At 47.9% G+C, this 25,745-nt stretch overlaps 13 protein-coding genes across 15 annotated transcripts; 5 read left to right on the top strand and 8 right to left on the bottom strand.

Moving 5' to 3' along the window:
• Nucleotides 1-2,184: 2,184 nt before the first annotated feature.
• FOXG_11398 (UDPglucose 6-dehydrogenase) lies at nt 2,185-5,402 on the top strand. Of its 2 annotated transcripts, XM_018391007.1 has the most exons (3): nt 2,185-3,036; nt 3,220-3,695; nt 3,756-5,402. In XM_018391007.1, the coding sequence occupies exons 1-3, from the start codon at nt 2,964-2,966 to the stop codon at nt 5,022-5,024; spliced, it is 1,818 nt and encodes a 605-aa protein (XP_018249579.1). In that variant the 5' UTR covers nt 2,185-2,963; the 3' UTR covers nt 5,025-5,402. The 2 variants fall into 2 exon arrangements, with proteins under 2 accessions (XP_018249579.1, XP_018249578.1); XM_018391006.1 differs by having other exon boundaries at nt 2,596-3,695; nt 3,756-5,289.
• A 67-nt stretch (nt 5,403-5,469) lies between these two features.
• On the top strand, nt 5,470-7,068 carry FOXG_11399 (uncharacterized protein). Its single transcript, XM_018391008.1, has 2 exons — nt 5,470-6,664; nt 6,711-7,068. The coding sequence occupies exons 1-2, from the start codon at nt 6,025-6,027 to the stop codon at nt 6,920-6,922; spliced, it is 852 nt and encodes a 283-aa protein (XP_018249580.1). The 5' UTR covers nt 5,470-6,024; the 3' UTR covers nt 6,923-7,068.
• A 66-nt stretch (nt 7,069-7,134) lies between these two features.
• Nucleotides 7,135-8,506, bottom strand: FOXG_11400 (uncharacterized protein). The gene is made up of 4 exons (XM_018391009.1): nt 8,152-8,506; nt 7,767-8,104; nt 7,406-7,717; nt 7,135-7,354 (listed from the first exon to the last, which is right to left on the bottom strand). The coding sequence occupies exons 1-4, from the start codon at nt 8,312-8,314 to the stop codon at nt 7,313-7,315; spliced, it is 855 nt and encodes a 284-aa protein (XP_018249581.1). The 5' UTR covers nt 8,315-8,506; the 3' UTR covers nt 7,135-7,312.
• Nucleotides 8,507-9,609: 1,103 nt separating this feature from the next.
• On the top strand, nt 9,610-10,687 carry FOXG_11401 (uncharacterized protein; the record flags this gene model as incomplete). Its single annotated transcript, XM_018391010.1, has 2 exons — nt 9,610-10,517; nt 10,570-10,687. The coding sequence occupies 2 exons, from the start codon at nt 9,610-9,612 to the stop codon at nt 10,685-10,687; spliced, it is 1,026 nt and encodes a 341-aa protein (XP_018249582.1).
• A 115-nt stretch (nt 10,688-10,802) lies between these two features.
• Nucleotides 10,803-11,278, bottom strand: FOXG_20527 (uncharacterized protein; the record flags this gene model as incomplete). The annotated part of the gene is made up of 2 exons (XM_018400810.1): nt 10,803-11,160; nt 11,214-11,278. The coding sequence occupies 2 exons, from the start codon at nt 11,276-11,278 to the stop codon at nt 10,803-10,805; spliced, it is 423 nt and encodes a 140-aa protein (XP_018249583.1).
• A 219-nt stretch (nt 11,279-11,497) lies between these two features.
• On the bottom strand, nt 11,498-11,935 carry FOXG_20528 (uncharacterized protein; the record flags this gene model as incomplete). Its single annotated transcript, XM_018400811.1, has 1 exon — nt 11,498-11,935. The coding sequence occupies one exon, from the start codon at nt 11,933-11,935 to the stop codon at nt 11,498-11,500; it is 438 nt and encodes a 145-aa protein (XP_018249584.1).
• Nucleotides 11,936-12,679: 744 nt separating this feature from the next.
• On the bottom strand, nt 12,680-13,648 carry FOXG_11402 (uncharacterized protein; the record flags this gene model as incomplete). Its single annotated transcript, XM_018391011.1, has 5 exons — nt 12,680-12,699; nt 12,966-13,164; nt 13,244-13,314; nt 13,450-13,536; nt 13,603-13,648. 5 exons carry the CDS (start codon nt 13,646-13,648, stop codon nt 12,680-12,682), a joined length of 423 nt encoding a protein of 140 aa, XP_018249585.1.
• A 186-nt stretch (nt 13,649-13,834) lies between these two features.
• FOXG_11403 (uncharacterized protein) lies at nt 13,835-15,312 on the bottom strand. Its single transcript, XM_018391012.1, has 2 exons — nt 14,736-15,312; nt 13,835-14,657 (listed from the first exon to the last, which is right to left on the bottom strand). Exons 1-2 carry the CDS (start codon nt 14,954-14,956, stop codon nt 14,207-14,209), a joined length of 672 nt encoding a protein of 223 aa, XP_018249586.1. The 5' UTR covers nt 14,957-15,312; the 3' UTR covers nt 13,835-14,206.
• A 1,122-nt stretch (nt 15,313-16,434) lies between these two features.
• FOXG_20529 (uncharacterized protein) lies at nt 16,435-16,824 on the bottom strand. The gene is made up of 2 exons (XM_018400812.1): nt 16,666-16,824; nt 16,435-16,611 (listed from the first exon to the last, which is right to left on the bottom strand). The coding sequence occupies exons 1-2, from the start codon at nt 16,778-16,780 to the stop codon at nt 16,475-16,477; spliced, it is 252 nt and encodes an 83-aa protein (XP_018249587.1). The 5' UTR covers nt 16,781-16,824; the 3' UTR covers nt 16,435-16,474.
• Nucleotides 16,825-17,611: 787 nt separating this feature from the next.
• FOXG_20530 (uncharacterized protein) lies at nt 17,612-18,891 on the bottom strand. The gene is made up of 2 exons (XM_018400813.1): nt 18,148-18,891; nt 17,612-18,101 (listed from the first exon to the last, which is right to left on the bottom strand). Exons 1-2 carry the CDS (start codon nt 18,854-18,856, stop codon nt 17,824-17,826), a joined length of 987 nt encoding a protein of 328 aa, XP_018249588.1. The 5' UTR covers nt 18,857-18,891; the 3' UTR covers nt 17,612-17,823.
• A 685-nt stretch (nt 18,892-19,576) lies between these two features.
• Nucleotides 19,577-22,434, bottom strand: FOXG_11404 (uncharacterized protein). Of its 2 annotated transcripts, XM_018391013.1 has the most exons (2): nt 22,328-22,434; nt 19,577-22,264 (listed from the first exon to the last, which is right to left on the bottom strand). In XM_018391013.1, exon 2 carries the CDS (start codon nt 22,158-22,160, stop codon nt 20,931-20,933), a length of 1,230 nt encoding a protein of 409 aa, XP_018249589.1. In that variant the 5' UTR covers nt 22,161-22,264; nt 22,328-22,434; the 3' UTR covers nt 19,577-20,930. The 2 variants fall into 2 exon arrangements, with proteins under 2 accessions (XP_018249589.1, XP_018249590.1); XM_018391014.1 differs by lacking the exon at nt 22,328-22,434 and having other exon boundaries at nt 19,577-22,318.
• Nucleotides 22,435-23,581: 1,147 nt separating this feature from the next.
• FOXG_20531 (uncharacterized protein) lies at nt 23,582-25,138 on the top strand (the record flags this gene model as incomplete). Its single annotated transcript, XM_018400814.1, has 1 exon — nt 23,582-25,138. The coding sequence occupies one exon, from the start codon at nt 23,582-23,584 to the stop codon at nt 25,136-25,138; it is 1,557 nt and encodes a 518-aa protein (XP_018249591.1).
• A 373-nt stretch (nt 25,139-25,511) lies between these two features.
• Nucleotides 25,512-25,703, top strand: FOXG_20532 (uncharacterized protein; the record flags this gene model as incomplete). Its single annotated transcript, XM_018400815.1, has 1 exon — nt 25,512-25,703. One exon carries the CDS (start codon nt 25,512-25,514, stop codon nt 25,701-25,703), a length of 192 nt encoding a protein of 63 aa, XP_018249592.1.
• Nucleotides 25,704-25,745: the final 42 nt, after the last annotated feature.

The following is a 25,745-nucleotide window of genomic DNA, read 5'->3' on the forward strand; positions in this document are numbered from 1 at the left end:
GTCTTGCTGCTACAGACACGGCTCACAGCCTCCGTTGAAGACCCCATTATCTTCCCGTCTTGGCTCATGAATCCCATGCGAGCTCATGACGCAGAGGTCCCCTGGCATCATGACACCCATCAATAGTCGCTGCTAGAGCCGAATAGAGTGGAAATGGGATTAATTAGTTACAAGGGTCTGGGTTATTAGCTTGGTGGGATGCCCACCCGGTGACAATTGGAGGCTCAAGATATGCACCAAGAGATGAAAGATATCTTGCTGACCGATCAACTAACACGAAGTCAAGTGCTTATGCTCAATGATTCTGAGTAGGGATTTCGTAAATCCTCTTGGTACGGTTCAGTCATCGGCTGCTGACATCTCAGCCTTCAAAAGTGGTCAATGATGGATTATTGGCTGCCAAATTAGCGCTCAGCCGCAATATAATCTTTTTGGGTCAGTGCAGAGAAGCTGGGCTGGCTGGATACTAGCCTTTCATGATACATGAGTGATGAGAGTCTATACGTATATCTGTGAAGAACAACTAATTAACTCTTGGCATCACCTAAGACCAATCTCTTCATGGGTTATTGTCCGTCTTGATTATTTTCCCCTTGTATGACTCCTGAGAAAGGAAGCTGGCTAGAATTTTGACGAGTCAAATAGGAACCTTATGATTATGAGCATTGCAATAATCAATCCGTGTCGTAGCCGCGCCGATCACGATGATTTGTTTCAGAATAGACTGACAGTTATCGCCAAGCTCAAATTAAACGTCACCTCGTCCAACATCCGACAGACTATTCGAATGAGATTCCAGAAAAGTAATCCGAGAGCTTGCGAAGCATCGCAAGTATGTGTGGCTTGATTCTATTCCTGTCAGACTGTCAGTGCTAATGTCAGCATTTACATATACTGCGGAGTCGAGTAAGCACAGTGTTTTTCTTCTTTCTGATTCGATAAGACTCCGTTTTTTGTTAGCAGAATGACGGGCATCACAAAGTGTTCAGTCAGCTACCCCTGAAGCGCTATACTCCATGCCCCATCGGCCGAGCCGGCATCGGGTGAAATGAGACGAATCGATATTACGGCGTCTCACTCTTTCTGGTTGTTGGCCGCCATCATGGATTATTAGTTGTCTTGGTATTGAAGTTTGTGAGGGCCCCGAGGTGCCTGCTAATCGAGATACTGTCTAAGGCAAGTACCCATGGAATTGGGTTTTGCTTCTCAAGCGTGCCAGTCTATAGGCAATACTTTAATGTCTTGGACAATTCCCTCCATGATATCAGAAAAAAGACATGTAGGTTGTTTGCCTTCACCGTCTTGTCCCTATTTCCGTTAGTCGCCTCATTATCACCTTTTGCATGCCATGCCATTTCAGCCGGGGGTTGTGGCTACGTATCTGTTGTAATGAGTCGTTGCAACAGAGAATTAACCCCTGTCTATCAGTTGGTCGAAATCTCGGCAACCTCAAAAAGTTGACTTGATCTTCAAATCATGTCAGCCTCGCAGGAATGAAGAGATCCAGTATCAGAGCACATCTATCAGGAGATGCACGGAGGGCGCATTCCGCCGAAAATTCTGCACCTCGTGTTCTGCTTTCACGAGCACACCAAGTTCTTTTTAAAGTCGGTCAGCTTCATGAGGCTGAGGCGATGTAACTTAGCCTAGATCAACTTGTTCGTCCTGATGGCGATTGGGATTGTTACGATGACAGCATCGCCCGTGCACCCTGACATCGTGAATCGACGGCGGGAATGGATCGTTTCTGTAAGAAACAGTCTGGTCTGGTCTGGTCTCTTCCCGTCCCCAGCAAAATACTGCAGGGCATACAGTAGCGAAGAGCCCATGTTCCGTTTGATGGCTTGGGTGATATGAGGAACAGTGCGTTGGACAGTGCATAACCGGGATGTGGACCCTTGCTTTTGTACCCGTTCTTCCTTGTCAGAGCAATTGGTGGATTGCTTGCTTTTAGACTATGTTCGTTAGATTCTGATAATATTGGCTGTTAGTCTAATTAGAGATAGGGACGGTGTCCACCTCGAGATAACCTCATGTCATTTGAGTTTGATGATCTGAGACTAGGCAGAGAATTTATTCCGATCTATAGCTCGTATGCATAATTCCTCCAGAATAAACTCACCGACAAGCGTTAACCAACAGTCACCAATCCTCAATTTATAAGCTTAGCCGTGCAAGGCATGTGGGGGTTGTATTGGAGGGACCTGGTTTGCGCGGGAGTGGAGGGGCTTGCGCAGCCTTGTAGCGCACCGTGCCTTATCTGATGGATACTGTACAGTGCTATTGGATCATTTCTCGATCCAATTCCAGGGCCCCTCGAGCTCCCAAAAGTACCTTTTTCAGCGGGCTGCAGTGGCCACGGTACCTGCATCCAGAATCCCCCTCCGTGAGAAGGTGTCTGTGTGCCTGGAATCCCTGAAAATCCAATGAACGAATCCCTGCCCCTCCAAGAATCGACACCACACAGCACACCTGCCGCTCCCTTGAAAAGTTGGCGGCGGGCGGGCGGGCAGAACGAGATACATGTACCTGTTGTAGGTAAGGACTGTGGAAAAGAACTAATGGGAATCATCTCACCGCCTTAATTTCTCGTGCCAAAAAGTTGCTCCCCAATCGCTGCGTGGCTTCAGCGGCTGCCCCTCCACCGGCCTTGGCCTTTGCCTTAGGTAGTCTCCCTCCATCCTTCTCCAGTCTCCTCCAGAGCCCAGAGGGAAAGTAGTGCCCCCTTTTCCCCATTAGCTCACCTTAACTGCAACGTTGAAGTGGGAATATCTTTTCTAGCCTACCTTGCCTTTGCTTCCACCTCCTTTATAAACCTCCCCATTCCCTCCCATCTCTCTCCAAACCCTTACACTCGCTAGCATACTACGTGTGTCGATTCGTGACCTCGTTTGCGCGCATCGTTTCTACAGATTGTCCTTTGCCTTGTCTGTAATATCTTATACCGCCTCTAATCATCCATCATGTCTTCAAACGGTACTCAGGAGGCCCCCATTGAGGTCCGCCGCATCTGCTGTGTTGGTGCTGGTTACGTTGGTAAGTTTCAGAAACCTTTTCCAATCGACTCCCCACGAGAGAGCGAAAAGCTGGTGTATCGGATTTGCGAGAGTTGTGACAAGGCGCTCGATATCATGACTGCGCGCTTATCAACCCCTCGAAATGCTATACACCGCTCCAATAACGCAATTGAGTTCCAACAAACTAACAAACTTCACACAGGTGGCCCTACCGCTGCTGTCGTCGCTTTCCAGAACCCGAACATTCAGGTTACTGTCGTCGACCGAGACACCACCCGCATTCGCCGTTGGAACTCCCGCCACCCCCCTATCTACGAGCCCGGTCTGCACGATATCGTCCGAATTGCCCGTGATGGTGGCCGACCTACCAAGATCTCCAATGAGCCTACCACTGATAGTGAGGGTTCCTCTGCTGAGGACGGCGAGATCGCCGTTGCTGAGCGCAAGCCCAACCTGTTCTTCTCCACCGACATTGCCAAGCACATTAGCGAGGCCGATATTGTCCTGGTTGCCGTTAACACTCCCACCAAGTACCGTGGTGTTGGTGCCGGCAGCGCCACTGATATGACCGCTTTCGAGGCTGTCACCGGCGTCGTTGCTCAGTACGCCCGCGAGGGTGCCATCATTGTCGAGAAGTCGACTGTTCCTTGCCGAACTGCCCAGCTTGTCGCTGATACTGTAAGTACATGGTCAATGTTGCAGCAGAGAAGCGGTCAAATGCTAACAATGTGATTCTAGCTTAACATGCACCGCCCTGGTGTCCATTTCGAGATTCTCTCCAACCCCGAGTTCTTGGCTGCCGGTACCGCCGTCAACGATCTCCTCTACCCTGACCGTATCCTGATCGGTTCTGCTCCTACCCCCTCCGGTAAGCGAGCTGCCGAGGCTCTCGTCAAGGTTTACAACGCCTGGATTCCTCGCGAGCGCATTCTGACCACCAACGTCTGGTCTTCCGAGCTCGCTAAGCTTGTTGCCAACTCTATGCTGGCTCAGCGTATCTCCTCCATCAACTCCATCTCCGCTGTTTGCGAGCAGACTGGCGCTGATGTCGATGAAGTCGCCCGTGCTGTCGGTGTTGACCCCCGTATTGGTAACAAGTTCTTGATGGCTGGTATTGGTTTCGGTGGCAGTTGCTTCAAGAAGGATGTTCTCAACCTCGTCTACCTTGCTGAGACCATGGGTCTTCCCGAGGTCGCTGAGTACTGGCGCCAGGTTGTCAAGATGAACGAGTATGCCCGTGACCGTTTCTCCAACCGTGTCATCAAGTGCCTCAACAACACCCTCGTTGGCAAGAAGGTTACCATTCTTGGCTTTGCTTTCAAGAAGAACACCTCCGATACCCGTGAGGCTCCCGCTCTTGAGATGATCAAGACCCTTCTTGAGGAGCGCCCCCGTGAGGTGGCTGTCTTCGATCCCTGCTGTAACCCTCTGGTTATCAAGGCTGAGATCAAGGAGCTCCTCGGACCCCTCGCTGAGGGACACAACATCACTGTCCACGGCAATGCCTACGATGCTTGCGAGTCCAGTACCGCCATCATCATTGCTACTGAGTTCGACGAGTTCCGCAACCAGCCTCCTCCCCCTCCCGCCCCTACACCTGCCGTCCAATCCAAGACCATTGGCCGCAAGCCCAACCCCAAGGCCGACCCTCGTCCTTTCGAGAGCGCCACCCCCAGTGCCAACGAGCTCCTCGCTCTCCACAAGCACCTTGTCCAACGTGCTGATGTCCAGTCCCATGACCCTCTGGACCGCTTCAACGTCGAGCCCAGCTGTGAAGACGACTGCCCCGACTGCATCCAGGAGCGTGAGAGCAAGGACAATGGCTTCGCCACAGGAATGGGAAGCTCTGAGGAGTACAAGCCCAAGGAGCGTGTTGACTGGGTCCGCATTTCTGAGAGCATGGCCAAGCCCCGCTGGGTCTTTGATGGCCGTGGTGTCATCGATTCTCGAGAGATGGTCAAGCTTGGCGTTCGCGTCGAGAGTGTTGGTCGCCAGCACCGCTTCTAAATGTCTCACCTGATTTTGAGACAGACACAATTTTTTCGACGGCCGACTTTTAGATTTCTTGATTGTATGAATTCGTCGACTGTTGGCTAAGATTATACCGTTTTTAATAAGCATGAAATGACATATGGACGTGGTTGATGATACACGCCGAGATACATTGGAAGGACAGGGCCGATGCACGGCGTGAACAGGTGAAGAGGTTTACTGGACATAGATTTAGATTCGAAGATGTTAAAAATGCGATGCGAGAGCAATGTTTCCGTTACCTGCTGTCTGCTGTCTACCTTGATTTATTTATGGCCCTCCGACCCATAGTAGCCGTTTGGCGATGAACAGTTTACCCCATGTCCATCAATTAAGCTTAAGATTGGAGGCTAGGTACGTACTAATTCATTTCATGGCGGTTCGGCTATCACGATCCCTATCTATCATGGTGTTCGCGTCAGTCAATTTGTTTCATGACTAATCCACCATGATCCTGTCCTGAGACGAAGCTTCAACCACCGTGTTTCAGCCGATTGACCAGGCGTCTCAGCTCTGAACCTCTAGTGTAACAAGCTATTACCGGAATACTACTTGTTTCCCAAGCCCAGCCGTCATGTTCCCTGCATGAACGTTCTCGATCTCGCTCCACGTAGCATCGTGCCCTGCACTTGATACAGACTACTACTCTCCTTTGGGTACGCGTTTCACCATGCATCGAGGAGTACCGTCGCCGTGGTTCGCCTCCTCGTGCGTGCTTCTCGTCTCGAGACATTTGTCGTCTTTGTCTTCCTGTTGAACGGGTGACATCTTCGTCTCGCTACCATACGCTCTTTAACCATATTGGTATCACTTTTGTGTTATCCCGGGGCTGTGCCTCTATATTCTTTCGCTTATTATTCAATTGCTGCAGGCGGCTCATCCTGTCTTGTCTTCGAGGCCTAAACGTACGGGCCACCATCGTCGACTTGCCATCACGTACGTACCTTGGACACAATCGAGGCAGCTATTCGTCGAGATGAGATTGTCATGGGCCAGACAGGCCGCAATTACAGGCCTCGTCGCCGTCGCCATGGCAGACGTCTTGCCGCCGGACGACATTCCACTCATGTGCGTGACGATCTGTGGCCCAATCGTCGAGTTGACAGCAAAATGTGATGTTCACCACCATCGCCTCGCGAAGCGACAGCCAAACCCCGAGTGGGTTCCAAAGTTGGCCGTGGAACCGCTCGAGGATGATGGACCGCACAAGAGAAGCTTTTCTATCATCAGAGCTGCACCGACGTCATTTCCTCCACAGTTCGAGCCTCAAGAGAGCACGGCATCGTCAACGTCAACGTCGACTATCAAGTCTACGCCGGCGTCAATGAAATGGGTTGCGGACGACACCAGTGCGGAGGAGCAGACAATGACGATGAGACGTACCTCGATGAGTTCATCGTTTGTCAGCTCGGCGGTAACTCAACCTACCAAGACTCTTCAGGGTGATTCTGGTACAGCGAGCATGACGAGTTGGGGAGCTAGTTTGCAGACGCAGTCATTAGTTCCAGAGGATGATCCGGAGAGGGAATGTGTATGCAACAATAAGAGCTTTGATGTGGCCAAGATCGCAGCGCTATGTCAAGACTGCATCGTCGTTGATGGACACAAGCAAAACAGTGAGTCTCTATGCTCAAACTCATTAATCAGCTGCTAACGAAACAGACCTGGATATTATCATGCAGTCATGCGGGTTTAAGCCACTTACTTACACTCCTGACCAGGACAAAGCGGCGGATAACGTTCGGGTCGAGGCGACGCGGCCGACTGCCATGGGTGCGAAGCAAGACTCAACGAATGCTGGTGCTGGATTAGAGTCCGGTGGTAATTGGGTTATTATTTTCACTTCATTGTTAGGAATCGCCTTGGTGGTATGAGTTGCGTTCGATTTCAACACTTTAGATATGTAGATCATAGCGCTTGCGACAAGCTTTCCTTTCTCACTTATTATATCCAATTTTAGATAAAACACTCGTTGAACGAAGATATCCTTGTCTAATACTATCGTCTACTGTTTTGTGCGGTTCCCAAACTATTATGTTCCTTCAGTGATGACGTGTGACGATTGTATACCATAGCGAGTGCTATGCGTGAAGCAGAAGGAATCAAAAGTGTACAATTAGGTATTCTATGTCTATGATGGTTTCTTCTATATGCAACCCAATTCCCAATATTAACAGTTCATATAAAAAACATTAGGTACGTGGTACAAAACATCTCCAGAATCATGAGCCGTCGAAGCCCACTATGCATGCACACCCTCGTGTTCAAAAAACCATGGCAGCCATAGCCGAGGCGACGAGTAGACCCTACCATAACGTCAGTACAACTTGAAATGACACAAAAGGTTAATATCTTACCATTCCCCATGTACCAGGCCACAAGCAAGAGGCACCACTATCGGTGTCCTCGATTCGAGCGACCAACTTATCTCCAACACCACCGAGACTCTCTTCGAAGTCTTTGAAGTTTTTCGCGTCCCAGTCGGCACCGTCTTCTCCTGGCACAGCGTCGCTACCAGGGAAGGCGATATACAATACATCATCTTCATCGTGGCCATTGTCGCCGTTCATGTCATCGCCGAAGCAAGCCGTTGCAAGGGAAATGGAGGCCTCTCCGACCATTGCTTCATCACCATCATCGCCATTCTCGTCGCCCCAGATGCCGTAAAACTAACAAAGTCAACAATAGTTCGGCATTCAAGAAAAAGCAATGTTTTACCATTTTGTCGCCGCATACAACAGCCATCACACTCAATGGCTTGATGCCGTGCTTTTGCGCATCAAAAGTTGGCCAGTTCTTCTTCGTACCCACGTTTCCGAACACCACGTAAGGATGGATATTGGCATCTAGGTCCTTCTGATCCGTGCCATACGACTTGAGCTGGTCTTGAAAAGACGTGACAGATTGTGTGTCGCCTGATGAGCCACAGCGTCCATCATCTGCAGAACTGCCCTGGACTCCATCGCAGTCGATGTCCATGTTGACGAGCTTGCCTTTGGTGCCCTGTAGATATATCACATTGTAATCTTTGAGATGATCGCCGCAGTAGACGTATGCTGCTACTGATTAGTCGCGGTTGCAACGCGGATCTTGGAAGGCTTACAGCCGTCGTCGCCGTCGGCGCTGTGGAATCCTTCTGCGAGAGTATCATTGCAAGAGCCTTGTTTTATGATGCTCTCTTTGAAAACCTTGATGTTATCGGGGACATCGCGACAGGAAACTAGAGTGGCGATCGATGCGAAAAGGAGAAACCGAAGGGAACCCATGTCGTTGAATCTGCGACCGAAATGAAGTAGCGAGCGTGGGGAAAAGGCCGATCAATTCAATCGCGATAGTTTATCTTTATGTTTAAATGTCTAAATATTCCCCTTAAAACTTGGGGCGAGAGTGGTTTTATTCAACAGCCCATTTTTTGCTTGCATGCAGTGATCCTCGTCCAATTTACTCGGAACCAAAAGTTCTTACAGAGTTGCAAGCTGACGGCTTGGGTTCCCTCCAAGGGGTGCAATTATTCCCCGCCAAGACGGGTCGATCTGGTCTAGAACGGAATAATTTACTAGCATTAAGCATATTTATAACCTTTGGAGCATCGGCTGTTGTTTTTGCTTCTATTAGAGCGAGATCTTGCAGATTGGGGATATTAGTCCGCCTAGTTAAGATCCATATTGGTAAGGCTCTCGTTTACTGTGTCACTGCATTTTAACGAGCCCAGTAATGATTGACGCGAGGGACAGATTAGGCAAATGAAGCTAGAGATGTGATTTGCTGGGGTTATTCTTGTGAAGTTACATATGAGACAGGGTTACCCTATGTTTTCTCACCTGAACCAACACATTCAGGTATACAATAGAAACCCACAATCGAACGAGTCAGGCCATCAATTGATGTACTTTTCTTTGTTGTTTCTGTGGCCTCAAAATGTATAGGTGCTAGTAAGTTGATTGCCGTCTATCATACCGGGCTTTAATCACGAATAGTTGTGTGGTAATCTTCACGTCTAAAGAGCACCATGAATCGCAACGGAATATCATTGATGTGTAATTGACGAACATGGACTTCCAAGACCAGTGTTTTTGGATTCAGTCACGTTTTACTGCCCTTTTCTTTTTCATCTTCAAAATCGCCATAGTTCTATCGTGCTGCTTTGATGTCTTAGTCCGAAGACTATTTTGTCCGAGAGGCCATATTCCCGCATGACGGCTCAATGAACCACCCTCAGCGGCATACACAGTAATTAAGCAAAAGATCTGTTTAACTGATGAAACGACCGTCGAGCACATCGTAATCTCTTGATCTCAGATATATGGACCCTTTTAATCAATGACAATTACACTTCCAAGAATTGGTAAGAACTGCATCAATTCGTCCGTCTCGGCCTCCGCACGGCCGAACAAGATAGCTGTAAAACTAACACAGACGATCGCTGTCAATCGAGCTTCGTCCGTAAATTCGTCCGTACCTCGACCGGAGGCTATAGATATATAAGAAAGCAGTGAGGATAGTTAGATTGCAAAAAATAGACCATCAGTGTTCCTCTTCATCTAATTTCACAATAATCACAATGTCTGCTCAGCTCCAACATAATGCCGCCTGGGAGGCTAGTCCTCTTGCATTCCTATCCCGCCAATTCATTGAAGGAGTTCCCAAGACCCCCAAAGGCGTCACTCTATCCGGAAAAACAGCTCTCATCACGGGCTCAAACGTTGGATTGGGCTTTGAATGTGCTCGCCAACTTCTTGCTCTCGATCTTTCACACTTGATCATTGCTGTGCGGAACCAAGCGAGAGGCGACAGTGCAGCACAGAAACTGCGAAACGAGTTCCCAAAAGCAAAGATTGAGGTGTCGATAGTTGACATGGCTTCGTACAAATCCATCCAAAGCTTTGTCAAGTGGTGTGAGAGTTTGTCTCAACTCGATATTGCCATCCTGAACGCTGGATTGAGCAGACCTCAGTTCGAGCGATCAGACGAATCCAAGCATGAAATGACATGCCAGATCAACTACCTTTCGACTGCACTCCTAGCTATCCTTCTTTTACCCGTCCTGAAGAAGAAGCGTGGAACTTCTGAGCCTGCACATCTCGCTCTCGTTGGCTCTGACATGTCATACTGGGCTCATTGGACTGGAACGAGCGATTCCGTCTGGGATGCAGTTGACGACCCTTCCAGCTGGTCCAGCAATGGTGCCTACCAGATATCCAAGCTTCTTCTTATCATGTTTGTCGGAAAACTCTCCGAGTACGTCTCGCCCGACGAAGTCATTGTCAACTTCCCCAATCCCGGCGCGTGCAGGGGAACAGAATTTGGAACAGATGGTAAGAGGAGCAAGATTGAGCAGTTTTGGATGAGTATTGCCAAGCCTATTGTTGGAAGAACAGTTTCTACTGGCGCAAGATCCTATGTTGATGCCGTTGCCGTGAAGGGCAAAGAAAGCCACGGCAGCTTTGTTGGCGAGGGCAAGGTTAAGCCGTAAGTACTTTGAAGTGGACAGCGACGACAAGTTTCTAATTGTATTTGATAGATACCCCCAGATTATGTACGAGCCGGCAGGAAAGGCACTTCAAGAAACGGCTTGGAATGACTTGATGAAGGAATTGAGTTTTGCGAAGCCTATGGAGATACTCAAAGACAGTAATTGAGCTGATGATTACGCACCAGGCATGAACGGATATGAAGAAGAGCCGGAGATATTGAAACATAGGTAGAGAATGTACTTAATGAAGACCACAGTACTAAGCCTCATTCGCGCTTTGTTTAATTTTGGTTAGCACAGTCGACTCCATTGCTCTTTGCTTTCACTCCCTCAATGTCTTCAACAGTAGTTGTATCGTCGTAGAACCGAACCTTTTTCATCACCTTCTTCACCAACGGAGCGTCTTCCCCAAATTCGACCTTTTTGAAGTTACTCTGGCAATGTCGTCTGGGTACTTCCATTCCAAAGTATGCTCGCCATCGGCCGCTGTTGATGAAACCACGGAAAATGCTGAGCTGGAGATCGGTCCAACGAAGGATCGTCAGTAGGAAAAAGAGACAGAAAAAGATGCAGAAGACGATGATGCCCCAGGGTATCGATTCATCTTGTTGAAGTTCTCCTTCGGTATTCGACATTGTGCTGCTCTATTGGTCAGATGTAGTATTAAATATGTCGCCGAGATAGTCACGTACCGGTTTGAAATGATGTTTTCAGAATTGTAGGCGGCAAGGGGCGTTTGGTAGTTTCGAGGACTCATTTTGCTTATTAAGCCACTTAAATTGGACAGTTTGATCATGATGAAGTAAAAGTGTTGTCTGATCCGTACCTAATCATGACCGCCTCTTGTTTATATTTGTGAAGGGAGACAAAGTATAAATGGTCTTGTAATCGTCATATCTGTATACAGAGTTTCTTTCTTGCACACGACCACCCAAGCCCTTTTTCAACCAAGTTCCTCCTCGATTGATATGTCCTCTTACAAGTCACTTTTATGAACTCTCCCAAACTCTCCTTTTAAACTCTGCAATCCACCCCCTCCCGCCATCAATTCTGAACCCGTGTTACCACCATGCGTTGATAGGCGCCTCCGTTGGTGATGTTGTTGTTCTTGTTGCTGCTGCTGTGGCGGGTTGCGCTGCTGTTGCTCTTTTCTTATACGAGCCGATCGAAGAATAGTTTGGAACCCGATAATTTCTTGGTCCTTGTTTTGCTCGCCATTCACGCAGTTACAGTTCTCAGCGTCATCTGATGCTTCAATGGCGGAACATACGGTATGGTAAATATCGTCTAGAAGCTGCTCCTCCCTTTGTCGGTGGATGAGGACGAAGACAACGCCTAGAATGAGACCAAGGACACACACGGTCGTGCTGAAGGTCAAAAGGCACATAGAGAGAACTCCATTGCTGAAATCCATTTTGGGTAAGGTAGACAAGGTACTTGTTGTGTTGCGATGTCTTGTAGGTAGCGAATGATGAATGTGTGGTTTGAAGCGAATTGGTGAGCTGGAGTAGGAAGTTCTCGAGAAGAAGTTGTGATTTGAAGTTGGTGTGAAGAAGAGTAACAGTATTCGGAGCACAGTTGATTTGTATTTAATTTGTGTGTAAATTCGGGATGCACTTATATAAAGTTACTGAGTGCTGCGGTGGCATGTTTTTACTTTTGAGATAACACCATGTGGCAGAAATACCGAAAGATTGCGATGAGAACACACCTAGTTACGGGATTACAGGTGAAAGAGAGAGTTTAGTTATGAAGATTGAGTGAACTGTATAAAATGCTAGTCTCTGATTTCTCTGCAAAAAAGATTTGGTGATCTAGGTCTGGGCATCCGATGCTAGATGTAAAATAGACCGCAAAAGAAAGTGTAAACTACATAGTAAGAGACTACAGAGGCGGCAGCTCGTAGTTGATTCCATTGGAAGTTATTTGTTTGCCTCTGGCTGACGCTTTCTGATTCGACGTGGGGGCAGAGAGGTGTCATCGTAGCCGCGTGGAAAGACTGCAAGTAGGTGGCTTGGCCAGCTGATGCAACGGAAAGAGTTCTAGATTTTTGATGGCGGTATAGCTAACTGCCCCGTAACATGAGAGATTGTATCTTGAATGTGTCTGCTCGGTGGATTGTCGGTTATGCAGAAGTGTTGGTGTATTAGCAGCCCCCTTAAGCATGGCACTCGTTACCTGTCATATGGAAGATGTAATTTATCAACTTACGGATTCGTTTCACTTTGTTTAAGAAGATACCATCGAAGACGATATTTGTGGTTTCATTCTGCATTGAAACAAAGTTGATCAATAGCTGGCCTTGCCTCTCAGTCTCAACAGACTCTTCCTCCTTTTTGGACCTGCACTACCTCTCTATATCGGTACGGCTATTGTTTTCACAAACCCTCATATCGCGAGATATGACTCAATTAGAAAGTAAAGCCCTCTTTTCGCGTGCCTACAGGCCAATCTACACTTATCCTGGGGTAATGCTGAAGTACAAAGGATGTAGACACCGAAACACAGAGAAGGGAGCTGATTCATGACATAGACTGGAGTCTTTCCCACTTCCGGACCTGAAGCAGGCCCAAGGGGCAACAACTTCTCAGGCATTATCTTCCAGATGGACTCGTCACTGTGATCGCATGAGTTCGGATCGAACTGCATAGAGTAACCAATACGGCATGTCAGAGAAGGTTATAACAGCTGGCTATCAATAGAACAGGGATATTCAACTCACAAGCCATGACTCCTGAGGCGTAGCTGCCAGGATACGAAGCAAAGAAACATTCTCTGATAACCGAATCTGACCTGTGATGTGAGAGATGAACGTCAAGTTCTATGTCACTCTGTCCAACCAATACAGTCGCCTTGGCCGAAAGCGTAGCGACACTCACTGACAGACAGGCACATGCCACCCCTTCCATACGATGGGAAGACACCTACTGCAGATTTCTGCGTCTTTCTCGGTATTGGCTTCAGATTCCTCAGTCGAGTTGGAGATTGTTGCAGTCTTGTTACCAACAGCCGTGGCTGCAACATGACAAGAGCTGCATTTCGTATCTGACTGTCATATTGCATTCATTGTAAGCATTATACGTAGTTTGAATTGATGCTTTGATATTGTTATACGGTTCTCGTTCATGTTTGAGAATCAGAGTTCAAGTAAAGGCTTGGTCTCAGCGTCCTGACCCCGACATCTTGCATTGGCTGAAACGGTAACATCGCTGCATTTACACGATACCACTTCCAATCGCAGACATGCACGAGTCAGAAGACTCGATTGGTTGGACCGTACCCAATCTCCTAGAGTTTAATACCCGAAAGCTATCACGAGTCAAAGGGCCTTGGGGAGAATTGCTGTCTTTGATGGATGTTGTCAATTACACAAATATCTTATCAATCTCCGCCGGCTTGAATGCTATATACATCATTAATATCGTGACCCGGTTAGTAATGGTACAATGAATCGAAGGCCAACACATCACAACAACAAAGACATGAACTTGATGTGCCAGCATCAACACCCAAATGGATATCACCACCCAAAAGGCTTGGCATATCGTTCGACGGTCCCAGATGCTCCGCCAAGTCCACAAATTCTTCCCCAGTCAAGCTCAGCTCGGCTTCACAAACACGCACACAAGCACATAGTCCAGCTCCATCGTTCACTACGTCACCCACTTCTTCCCGCGGGAGTTTCTCACATTTTCAGCAGCGCATCGTTATCAATGATACGATCCTTATAGCCCTCGCAGGCCACCTTGACAAAAGCCTTGGCCATCTGCGTAACTTCAACGCCGTGAGCCGAGCGACCGCCTACAAGTCTTCTCTTCTTGGGCGCGTCTGGGGTGACGATGGCGCTGGGTCTCAAGATCCAAGCGCTAAATGTTTCAGGGCTGGCGTCTGCAATCTCGCATAGACCCTTCTCCGCCTCGGACTTTGGTTTTCTTGGGTCCCCGAGCGAGAGCAGTGAAGATGCCTTTGAGTTGGTCCTGTTGCTGCACAAGACAAAGTTGAACCTGTTGCCTGCTGGTGCCTTTGGTGCTATGCGCTCGCTCAATGTTTTTGCTGCCGTGAGCGGTAGTTCCACGTTGACGTGGTGAAGAAGTGCCTTGTCGTGGTTGAGACGATCTGGCCGTGCTCCAATGGCCCTGTGCGAATGATCAGCCTCTCATGTTTGAGCAGTATGAAGACTGATCTTCAGAGATCGAAAGAGATTGTCTTCTTACCATAAACACGCCGAAGACCCTTCAAGTCGCCGTAAAACTTCATCGGAATACCTTGCGAAATCCTGAATCATGATAACATCCGCCTTTGGGTGACTCTCGATATCCATCGACACGGCTTTTCGAGTGAGAATAACGACCTTTGTGATGCGCGCGTCCGCGAGACAGTGTTTGACGATCTCATTGCCGACCATCCCGGTCGCCCCTGTAACCACAACCTTCATCTGTTGAGTAGAATATCGCAGAATAACTTGAATCAATAGTGCAGCCGCCTCCAGAGAAGACAAAAAAAAAAAAAAAAAAAAAAAAAAAAGAAGAAAAGAGAGTGTTTGACGGATAAATGAGTGAATGAACGAAGAATGATGGGTATTCCGTAGGTAGTCTCAGAGATGATCCTGGTCTTGCGGGCCTCTCTCGCCTTGCTATGCTACTAAGGGCAAAAAATTAAAAAGGGCCGGAACCAATAAATATTATTAGACAAGCAAAAAAAGGGACAGTGGCAACGGAAAATATGATGAATGTCGCTAATTGAGATGGGCTCTTATGTATGAATGGTACCTTGTGTATCCATCCTGCTCTTGGCTGGCACGAAAGAAATCATATGGATTCAAATATGATCAGCCACGCAAGAGAAAAACCACACTTGACCTCTTGAGGAAGAACTACCTTACGGCGAGTATATTGCCGGCAGCCCGATCTGACCATGGCCATGGATGTTCCATTGACAGTGACAGCTTCTAGCAACTCTTGGCTCTGTTGCCGAGCTACAAATACCGCGCGCGGGTAGATCCTTGTAACTTATTGCAGTATTTTTCAACGACTCCAAATTGTTCTTCCTCGGTCCTCTCCTGCAGATCGACACTTTGCCAACCAATCCTTTGAGATCCGCCGGCTTTGGCACGGAGATACGATGCAGAGTCTGTCACTGCCCAGGAAGTGGCTGTTCGACGCCAAGACCCGTCTCAATTTTGCTTTGGCGGGTGACATAGACTATGGTGACTATTGGCTGGACTTTACTCAAATCTGTCATTATTATTTAATGTGGATATTTTAGCTATATTGGCTGAAATATTCCGCCATGAAGGGCATGACAATAAGACAGACCATCAGCAGCCAATATTCACAGGCTAATACATTTTTTCTCTGATGGCATCGACAGAACTCGTTAGACCTCAACGCTTCTGTGCCGATCATCCGCTTTGCCGACCTGCTATGCCCAATACTGCAAGTACACGTTTCATTCTGTAATGAAACATGGGCACCCGCGCGTCTGGCGACGTTATCAGCGTTACTTTGTTGAGAGTGACTTGTGGAAAGGAGATGCCGACTGGTGTAGGTACCTGTGCAGTACCGTATTACCTTTATTTTTCGGGGCATAGTAAGTAGACATTTGTTTTATCCCACCTCTCGTGATACGCATTGCTTAGCTAGCCTGCTAGGCTAGTGTTAATAAATAATTTAGAGACGCAAATAAGCTTCCTTTTGTAAATAAACAACAAGATGCTGCGTTTCAAGCTCCGCAAGATCGACGCTGAATATTTCGGATCCGAAATCGGATCCGGGGCCGATTTCGAAGCCGGGGCAGTCTCTTGATGACGATTGGCTCACTGAACTGAACCAATCGAGGCAGTAGCAATAAAACGAATCATTCAGTTACGCGAGCGAATATACGAATATATGAAAGTTGAAAAACTCAATTATTATTCCATTTGGATATCATATTATACCATTAATTAATTTAATTAACCAACTCGGCTTCCCTCCAAGTTGTCCGCCGCGCTCTTGCTTCGAGGATCAGACTCATTGCCGTAGTGGTTCGCGTCTCCTCCCAGCGCCTCGATCTCCTTCTTGCTGTTCTCCTTGCTGGCCTGGCTGGTGTCTATCGATCACTGTTAGTGACTGGAGACGACGCTCATGTAAAGACGGTTCATACTGGGGTTGGAAAGGTTCGCCTTGTGGCCCTGGATCTTGTGGGAGATCTCTTCGCCGCCCTCGCGAAGCTCCTGCATGTCATTCGAGATGACGGATCGGTCTCCGGCGGAATTCATTTTGGTGATATTGATATTGGTATCGATCGATTGATTGATTGTAATTTGTAGTAGTCTTCGTCTTTTCGAACATGTCTTGTATTGACTTCCTCTTTATATACCTATTCTCATCTTCTAAACACCTACCTATTTCTCGGCATGACATGCCATGACGTTACAGCATGAATATTGTTAAGGCTGTTATGTCATGCTTGGACTGAATCAAGGACATCTCTATGTCCCACATACTTGGTTCACCTTCCAGGTGTGTCGAGCGATGCATTCTGTGTGGCTGGATTTGTCCAGCATGAGGGGCGGGATGACATAGCTTGTTGCGAATGAAACCAGGGTGAGGCTCGAAATTAATCTGAGCTACTACAACCAAGATTTGGGCTGAAGATGGTCGTGTTATTTTGGACTGCACCCCTGGCTGATCCACCATCTCGATCACTTCAACGAGCATCTTGTGATACAGATACAAAAGCAACGGATTTTGCACTTTTTGAAGCCATGAAATACATTCAGAACGCCACTTTCGACAGTTATCCTGGCAGTTGCTGCACAAATTTCGGACAGAAAGAATGTCGTAATCTTCCAACTTGTGACATACAGCTTCGTCACACGCAAACAAACGGGTTTCCTGTGACATGTTGCAAAGTCATTGCCGTTTGCAACCCCCAGGTTCTGCTTGGCATATCGAAGATACAGTCGGTGACTGAATGTTTTGCAATAAAACAAGCTCGTAATAAGTATGCCGTATCCGTTTGTTCTAGGTACAAACACAAATTATGCCCTGCCCCTTCTTCTCTGGTAGCGAACACCAAGATATATGAAGCTCTTGCTCTACATACTCGCCCAAAGGAATGTATGACACTGCGCACAGTTGCCCGCAGTTCTTATTGTTTGTAGAACGATACTACTGAGGATCTGGGTCAAATCCAACCGTATGTTTTGGGAAGTCCTCAATATTCACTGGATGCCAGGTTCTTTGTTCAACTCATTTACGGCCTGGCGAGGCTCAACTCTGTCTCTGGACCAATGCTCGAGTGACGGTCGATGCGATATTATGCACCAGTGCTCATTTCTTGCGGAAGTGTCGTACTGCCAACCATCTCTGAAGCGACACCCATCTGCTGTTGGTTGTGATTGTGATTGTACTGTTGCTGGTACGGAGGAAGAAAGTTGGGGCTGTGTGCATGTTGGGCACTGTGCTCCGGGAAGTTTGTGAAGGATTGCGGTCGTTCAGATGGAGAGATGTTCGGAAAATACTTTCGGAACTGTTCAATAGAAGATAGACCGCCATTGTATGGGTTCATAACCGTGGGAGACGAAGTGAATGACTCTGCGTTTTGTTAGTGCTCAGCCTCCTTCTGAACGAATTTACTTACGTTGATAGGCACTTATGGGAGATTGGGCGATGAATGTGCTCGGATGAATAGGACCACTTGGAGGTGAGAATGGATTCGCCGTCAGTGTTGGTGCAGCTGGAGGCACACTGTAACAGGCATTGTGTTCTCGTCGATGCTTGTTCTTCTGTCGGGGCTTCCACCAGAATAGCCAGGCCACGAGGATGAGGACAGTTAGACCTCCAACTGATGCACCCACGGCGATGCCGGCAGCAGCTCCAGTTCCCAAACCATCGCTCTCATTTGCATCAACTGTTGAGGTGCTCGAAGCTGTCGTAGAGGCTGTCGCGGACACACTCGAGGCAGTAGAGCTTTCGCTTTGACTAGGGTGAAGAAAGTTGAGTCTGTTATTCTCAATTTCTGATAGCTTAGCTGGCGCAAGCCTTGACCTTGGGCAGCCTGAGCTACAAGCGTTCTGGCTGCAGCATCCTAGGAAAGGCGGGTCGGTATGGGCACATGAGTACCAGTTGTCGACACCTTGAGAGTTGTCACAGTCCTGCTGAGGAAGTTGAGAGTATTTATCAGAGTCGAAGGTCGTCGCACGCAAATCACCATCAGGACAGGTTCCGTTATTCCTGCCACAGGGATCATTGACACAACAACCTATAAACTGGGTATCGTCATCTTCACAGATGTAGAAACTGCCTCCGTTAGGGCACGAGAGACCCCAATGCGTACGAGCTTCAGACATCAAGTCTTGAAATCGAGGATTCGGCCTCGGCAATGACGTTAATGAAGTGCAATGTTTGTTATGGTAGGGTCCAAAGGCGAGCTCTGGCAGCCTCTGAATAAGACGAAGCAGGATGACTGAGGGCAAAGGTAAGAGTAAGGGATCAGTAAAGCCCCCGAATTTCAGCAAACATGGAACTCTCGCTTATTGCCGTTGAGTGACAGCACCAGCTCACGTAAGTAGCCTCTTTCTACTTTCAACGCACAGCCCGCACGGGAATGCACTCCAAGAGATTGTGGGCAGCATGGGTATAACTGGACGGAGTCCGGACGACATCTGTGCTATTCCCCCAGCTGGGACAGGCCAGCTCAGCATACCGTAGCGAACCCCAAGCACCAGACCACATTCGTGTTTCAAAGCAAGCTGTCAAGACTTGTGGCAACTTTGGCAGCGGCAAGTTCTGGGGCTTGTCCGACCAAGGGCTTGATGCAGTGAAACATTACTAGGCTGTCATGAAATTTCGTTGCAGTCATTACCAGAGGCAATGTTGGCTTAAGTTATCTCTATGTGATTTTCACTTCCAGTGCCAAATATAGGATCTTCTTGAGCCGTCGGTGCCGCATTTAGAGACAAAGGTGTTCAGCTCAGTCACCAACCCTTGCGCAACTTGTGTCACTAGGTCATCATACACACACAGAAGATTGTAGGTGATGAGCAAAAGCGTGGTGACACCTATTTCTTTGCTTACTTTGGCTCCTGAGAAGAATGGCAAAGACTTGGCCAAGATACTGGATCCATTGTATCAGGGTTAAGTAACGACGCAAATAACTGCGCTATGGTCTTCGTAAAACTATGAATAGCATCCTGTGGTGCCACCATAAGCTTTGATATGGAGGCTCAACGATGCTTGGCGATGGCAAACACTTTTATTTCTTCTGTTGTCAATGAGCATGGCACTTGCATGTGGCTTCCTGGCATCGGTTTTGTTGACATTTATCCCGAGCCTTACATGAAAGCTTGGCTCCAGCTTTGCTTGCTGCTGTAGCCCTTGGCCATTGAGTCAGCGATTCCGTAGTGCGCATCTGAACTTCTGATACACCATCAGCCGTTGTCGCATGCCACGGCATTGCTCCTCCCGATCGCGATGAAGATGACCGGAAACCTTCCATCTCAAAGACCAAAAAAGGACATCGAAGCAATATCCCTCTTGTTTGTCGTATCTCCAGCTTCAAATGCACGAGTTCCATAATGTGCAAGATAATCACCAAAAATAGACCCCTCTTTGTTGTCACCTCCACCACAGTTCACGATACAGCCTTGTTTGTCTGGCTTGTTGCCTTGGTTAAATGATGCCAAGGTACTGGTGCCCGATTAGACAGCACAGATTACAGTTTGCACCACATCCAAGAGGCGCTTTTGCGAAATTAAACTGCAAACCAACAAACAGCTTTTCCTGCATATGTGACGCTTGAGGCTGACAGAATATGACACCTCGAATTACATGCTGCAGGATGAAAAGATATAGACTTATTAACTAAAAAAGTCGCAGGCTTTGATTATGCTTGATTCAGCTCCAGTGATTTCTTTCTGGACAATGGTGCAGACGAGAATGGGATTCCGCGGTCAGTCTCAGCATCCCAAAAGCAATGTTTGTCGCAGTGGCAGGCAGTGAAGCTGCCGCCTGTCAAGGATACTTGAGAAAGAAGGTGTTCCCGAAAAGAACGCTGGGTGCTAGTATTGGGCGATCTGAGTTGAATTCTCCGCTCTTGGACAGGAATTGTATCATCATTACTGTCAAAAGGGCCGATGGTATTTCGTCAGATGTTACTCCGTGAAACGAGAGATGGCGTGTGAAAGCAAACCATTGGACCATTCGCCCTTCCATTGCCATTCGCATCATTTGGTTCGTGATTGCTGAACTCTTAGGATTGCCCACCAGTCTGGTCATGATGGGCAAGAAAACATTGCGTCAAGAACCATTTTGAACAAAGAAATGCACCGAACGGCCCAGCACTAAAATCTGGTTCCTGGCGCACCAGCATTTACGAACCGGGGTTGCCAGGTGGATGTCGGTAAACTGAGCTAATGCGTTGGCTCAAACTCCAGGTTGAATGGCAAATACCTGCGGCAGCTGCTCGCCCTGAACCCTTTGTCCAAGTTGCGCCATAAAGGACCACGCAGCGCGGGAGAGGCTCTGGCTGATCTCACCAGGTATTATGATCTTTAGGCGACTCTGGCCGAGCACGAACCCAGCGCAGGAGATCTGGGTAACATGTACGCCGGGATGAAAAAGATCCAGTGCAAGATGGTGATGTAGATAGAGCCCCAAGGCTTCGGTGAAGGGGGATGCTTCAGAAGGACCCTTTGTACGCCAAGCCCAGCCATCGTCTGTGTTCCCACCAGCAAGTCTACGGCGTTCACGGGCGTCTCCTTGCCAAGAAGCATCAACCGGGATATGACTCTTCTCACCAGCGCGCACAAAGCGGCCAAGGTCTTGTGCAGATATGGTGATATCAACAGATCGAAGCCCGGGGTTAGGCTTGGTTTCCTCTTGAGTTTGGGCTTTGTCGATAGCTGTTGGGTCCTCGCTGGTCTGAAGCGACACGTTGAATGCAAGTGTTATGGTAAAGTCAATACCTCGGTCGTTGAGCCCTTCGTTTACGATCCAGCTTTCCCATACTCCGAGAATAGTCTTGGTTCCCATCGTTATCCGACTGACGCGACAGTCGAAAGAAGCAGCAAGCCAATTTGCCACAACGGTCTTGAGTTGCTGAGGCATGCGCATTAACAATAATGGCAGACAGAGGAACCTGCTTTTATCACCGGTTTGCCGCGACTCTGAAGAGTCTGATAGTCCAGGTAGAAGAATCGCAGCATAAGCAGCATTCTCATGCTCTATGCTTATCCAGAGCCCTTGTTTCTGGTCGTCTGGAAGGTCACTCTGATCGCCGCGTGGAGCTTCGAGGTCGAAATCAGCAGCGTCCTCACCCAAAAACGTACTGGCATGAAACCATTCGATTCGGACACCCTTGAGAGCACCAACTTGGCCGAAAGATGTATCTGCTGCCTCCAAACTGAGTTGAATGCCACGAACTACATCACCGACAAGGGTATCACGAAGGCGGCTGGCGATAACTTGGAGCCGTTGACTGGTGAGACGTGATTTCCCAATGTGCATGGGGGAAACACGATGAGTGGAGAAAGTCGTGTTGAAGAAGGGCGGAACTGCTTCATCGTTGGTGGTTTCAGAGGTGGTATTGAGCGACTGCGTCGGAGATTGCTGAACCTCTGCAGACGCAACGCCTTGAGCACTCAGGCGCGCCATCTTTGCGACCAGTGCAGTATTTTCTCAGTGCTTGATGCCTTTCTGCTTTGAGTGTCTGGAACGATTGTTGGCTTGCTGCTATTGTTCTGGCTTGAATGTGGGGTCTAGAAAGTGTATCGCAAGGTCAGACGCGTCTTGTGGGAGCACTTTTGTTGAAAGAAACTGACAAAGAATGAGGAGAATTGAACCATGAGCTTTTTTACGTAGTTCTTCAAGTCACAGCCTCCCAATGTCACCACATTTACCTCATGGCAGAGAAATCCTTGCAAGATCGGTACCTGAGGATGAAAGTTGGTGCATTTGGCTCGAAAGAACGATCGCGTTCATCTGATGACTAAGCTCGAAGATGCTGAAATGATGAGGGACGCAAGTGAGGAATGATCACATCTTCCTTCCTTGCAATTTAACTCACCGTTCCCCGTTCATTTTATCATCGAAGAGTACAAATGGAGGCAGACTCAATTTTCCATGAATGCTTTCTGATCGCCCTCATAGATGAGATATTCACGATTTCTCACCCTTGCGGTTCTGGGGGTTATGCTTCACTGAGAGATAAGGGAGCTATCACCTGTGCCCCTCCTGAATCGCCCCTGAATGTGCACTGGCTTTGTCTGCTTTAGAACAAGGTCTCTCACACTTCAATGTGGATTGTGGACTTGTATTACGATCTTGGTCGTCCCGAAATAGTGGTCGCATTGTTCAGCAGCCATGCTAAACAGAAGACAACATGTGGTCAATAAGCGCCTTTAATATTGATGTTAGGTAATTGAGATGCCTTGACTTGTGCTCCCATACCATTATAGCTCAATAAGTTTGTTCGATCGACCAACACTGGCCCAGCCACTCGGACTCCAAACAAAGAAAACGACAGATACCAGTGATCCTCATGGTATCCGGGTTTCGAAACTCCAATTGCCCGTGCATCCAATGCGGCCTATGGAGTGGATTGAAAAGACAAAGGAGTGCCCTCAAGAAACTCCAGGAGCGCCATTGCTAGGGTCTGGCAGATGGATCTGGACACAAACATGGCGTTAAATTAGTGAGTAGAATGGACACTCACACACGGTACTGGATGATCTGAGCTATCCAGAGGTGTAAGTGCCCAGGTGGTTTTGTTTTCTTTGTCCCTCCGAGGTCTATCTATTGTGGGCTAAGGCATCCGATCACACTCTTCGGATGTCCATATCAATCAGGCTGCTTATAAGTCTGATAAAGGTACTTGGGAGAGATGCTGCGACTACTCGAGACTACCGATATTATTCTTTGGGAACTCTTCCTGAGCTTTTTCGTCTGTGGAAAGTCTGAAGACGATCTCGAGAAGTCTTTCACTATTCATTAGCTCTTTAAATGAGTCAATTCCCTTCCCAAGGCAACAGTTGATCCATGAACCAGCTCTCAACAAGGGAGCTTTGCATATCACAATGACCGACGAGTGCCAGGAACCCACAGAATACGAATACTCGAACTACCATGTCAAGTGGCTCGGGAAAAACTACAAGCTAGGCGATCCAACGCATGGATCGATCCTGGATTCGGATCTCGAAGACTTTGCTAGGGATGAGCATCTTCGTGCGAAGGAAGCAATGCACAGCCAATCTCTGAGAAGTGCCCGCGCCCTTTGTGCATTTCATGGTTATGGAAGAAACTCTGTGTGGCCACCAGTTGACCCGGGAAGGCCTACCGAAGAGCTTTTGGAAGAATTTAGGCATGTCAACCAGGTCGTTCAATCGGAATGGTCGAGATTGATTGAACTCGTAGTCGGCAAAGAGCGAGAGATCCAGGAGATCATCATAAACCTCACTGATGGAAAAATCAGAGACCAAAATGGGAAGATTCTATGCATTCAAGACTGCCTAGAGAACAGCTGGGAAGAGACCAGAAACGCATTCAATGCCCAGTACACCAAAAGTCGTTCAGAGTCAAGACCCGTGCACATGGAGAGTGATTTTAGCCTAGATCCTGAAGGCCATATCAACCCCAACCATTCAAGTGATCTCGACGAGTTTGCCCATGAATATCTCCGCAACGTCAGAGTCAACTTCCACTGGAAAAACAACGGTATACCGAGGATGCTCGAGGAAAAGAGACAGTACCCAATCTATCGCAGTACAGCCAACTATCACGACGACAGGGAGGCTATGGAAGATGCTATCATGGACGATGTCAAGTTCCGAAATTTGAGGAAACCCAGTCCAGACCCTGCAGCAGACGCCTCTGAACAAGCCGGGTGTAACTTCGAAGTAGACGATGCACTGCGAAAGCAAAGAGCTCATTTCTTGGTCCCGCACATCAACAAGGAGGATCTTTCTATCCCGCTCAATATGCTCATGTTCATCCACTATCGGGCCCGACTTCACCCCATTGAGTTTGCTTTCCAAGATAACAATAGCATGCACCTAGGAAAGCAGTCCCACATTTTGTCAGGCGCTTGCGATCCTTCGTTTTATGTCATGTTTGTCCCGGTAAAAGACCATGAGTACGAAAATCAATACCAAAGAGCTTGGTGTGAACCCAAAATCTTGTCCAAGCACTCACCCGAGATGGATGAAGACAGGTTTGAGGACTTGCAATCCGCCGGACGGATTTTCGGTAGCATGGAAGCATGGCTTATACTACAGTCCCAAGCAATTACATACCTTTTCTTGGCTACTTTCTGCAAACAGATGCTAGATCTGGCAAAGCATGAGCTGATCACCGGCCATACTAGCAGACTCAACAAAAAGGAGATTCTGGAAATTGAGATTTCAGCAGGACAAAAGATCAAGATGCTGAAAGAAAAGAAAGGAACCGAAACAATGCAAGACATCGCATCGATTCGACAATATGAGCCAAATTGCACTGGGGTCAACCTACAGAGGTATCGCACCAAGCTCAAGGAAAAAAGTGCAGCGGCTGAAGACCACATCAAGAATCTTTTTGACAAACCCTGCCTATCTAGTCAAATACATCGTGGAACAAAAGGATCATCATTGGACTAATATTGTCGAAGACTCAACCTATCTGCCGAATGAGTACTCTCAGAACTACCATGACGCAATTTTGCGTAAAGTACTATATCGAAGTTGCATGAGAAGTGTACTTAGAAGAGCCTTTTTCGAGTTCTTCATTTGGGATGCCGTTACAAATGCCTTGGAAGATTTTGAAACCTTCGAACGGGAGACACGCAAAGAACCACCCAAGATGGAAGAATTCGGATACTGCAGGAGGACAGCTGCACCTAGGCCTCATGTTTCTGAAGAACTTGATACCTATACAGCGAAATACCGTCAACTTCAGGAGTTGATCCGGCACGCCGCGGCTTTCTTCATCTTCGAATTCCGTAAAGAAGCAATTCATGCCGCGTCTGAGCCCATGCGTAACACCTACCTTACCACTAGAAGGCCAGAGTACAGGCAGGACTGGTTGATCAGAGAGTACTATGACAGCGAAGATATTATGCTTGACTTCCAAGAAGAGGCTTTGCACAGTGGCCGAGGGGAAAAATATCGTATCGTGGCTGAGCTTATTGAGAACTTCATTTCGAATAAGCATTCCTCTATGTAAGTCGGCATCCGGAAGACTACAGATAAAGTAAAGAGGCATCTC

The sequence above is a fragment of the Fusarium oxysporum genome, chromosome 10 (genome assembly GCF_000149955.1).
Source record: "Fusarium oxysporum f. sp. lycopersici 4287 chromosome 10, whole genome shotgun sequence".
NCBI lineage: Eukaryota > Fungi > Ascomycota > Sordariomycetes > Hypocreales > Nectriaceae > Fusarium > Fusarium oxysporum.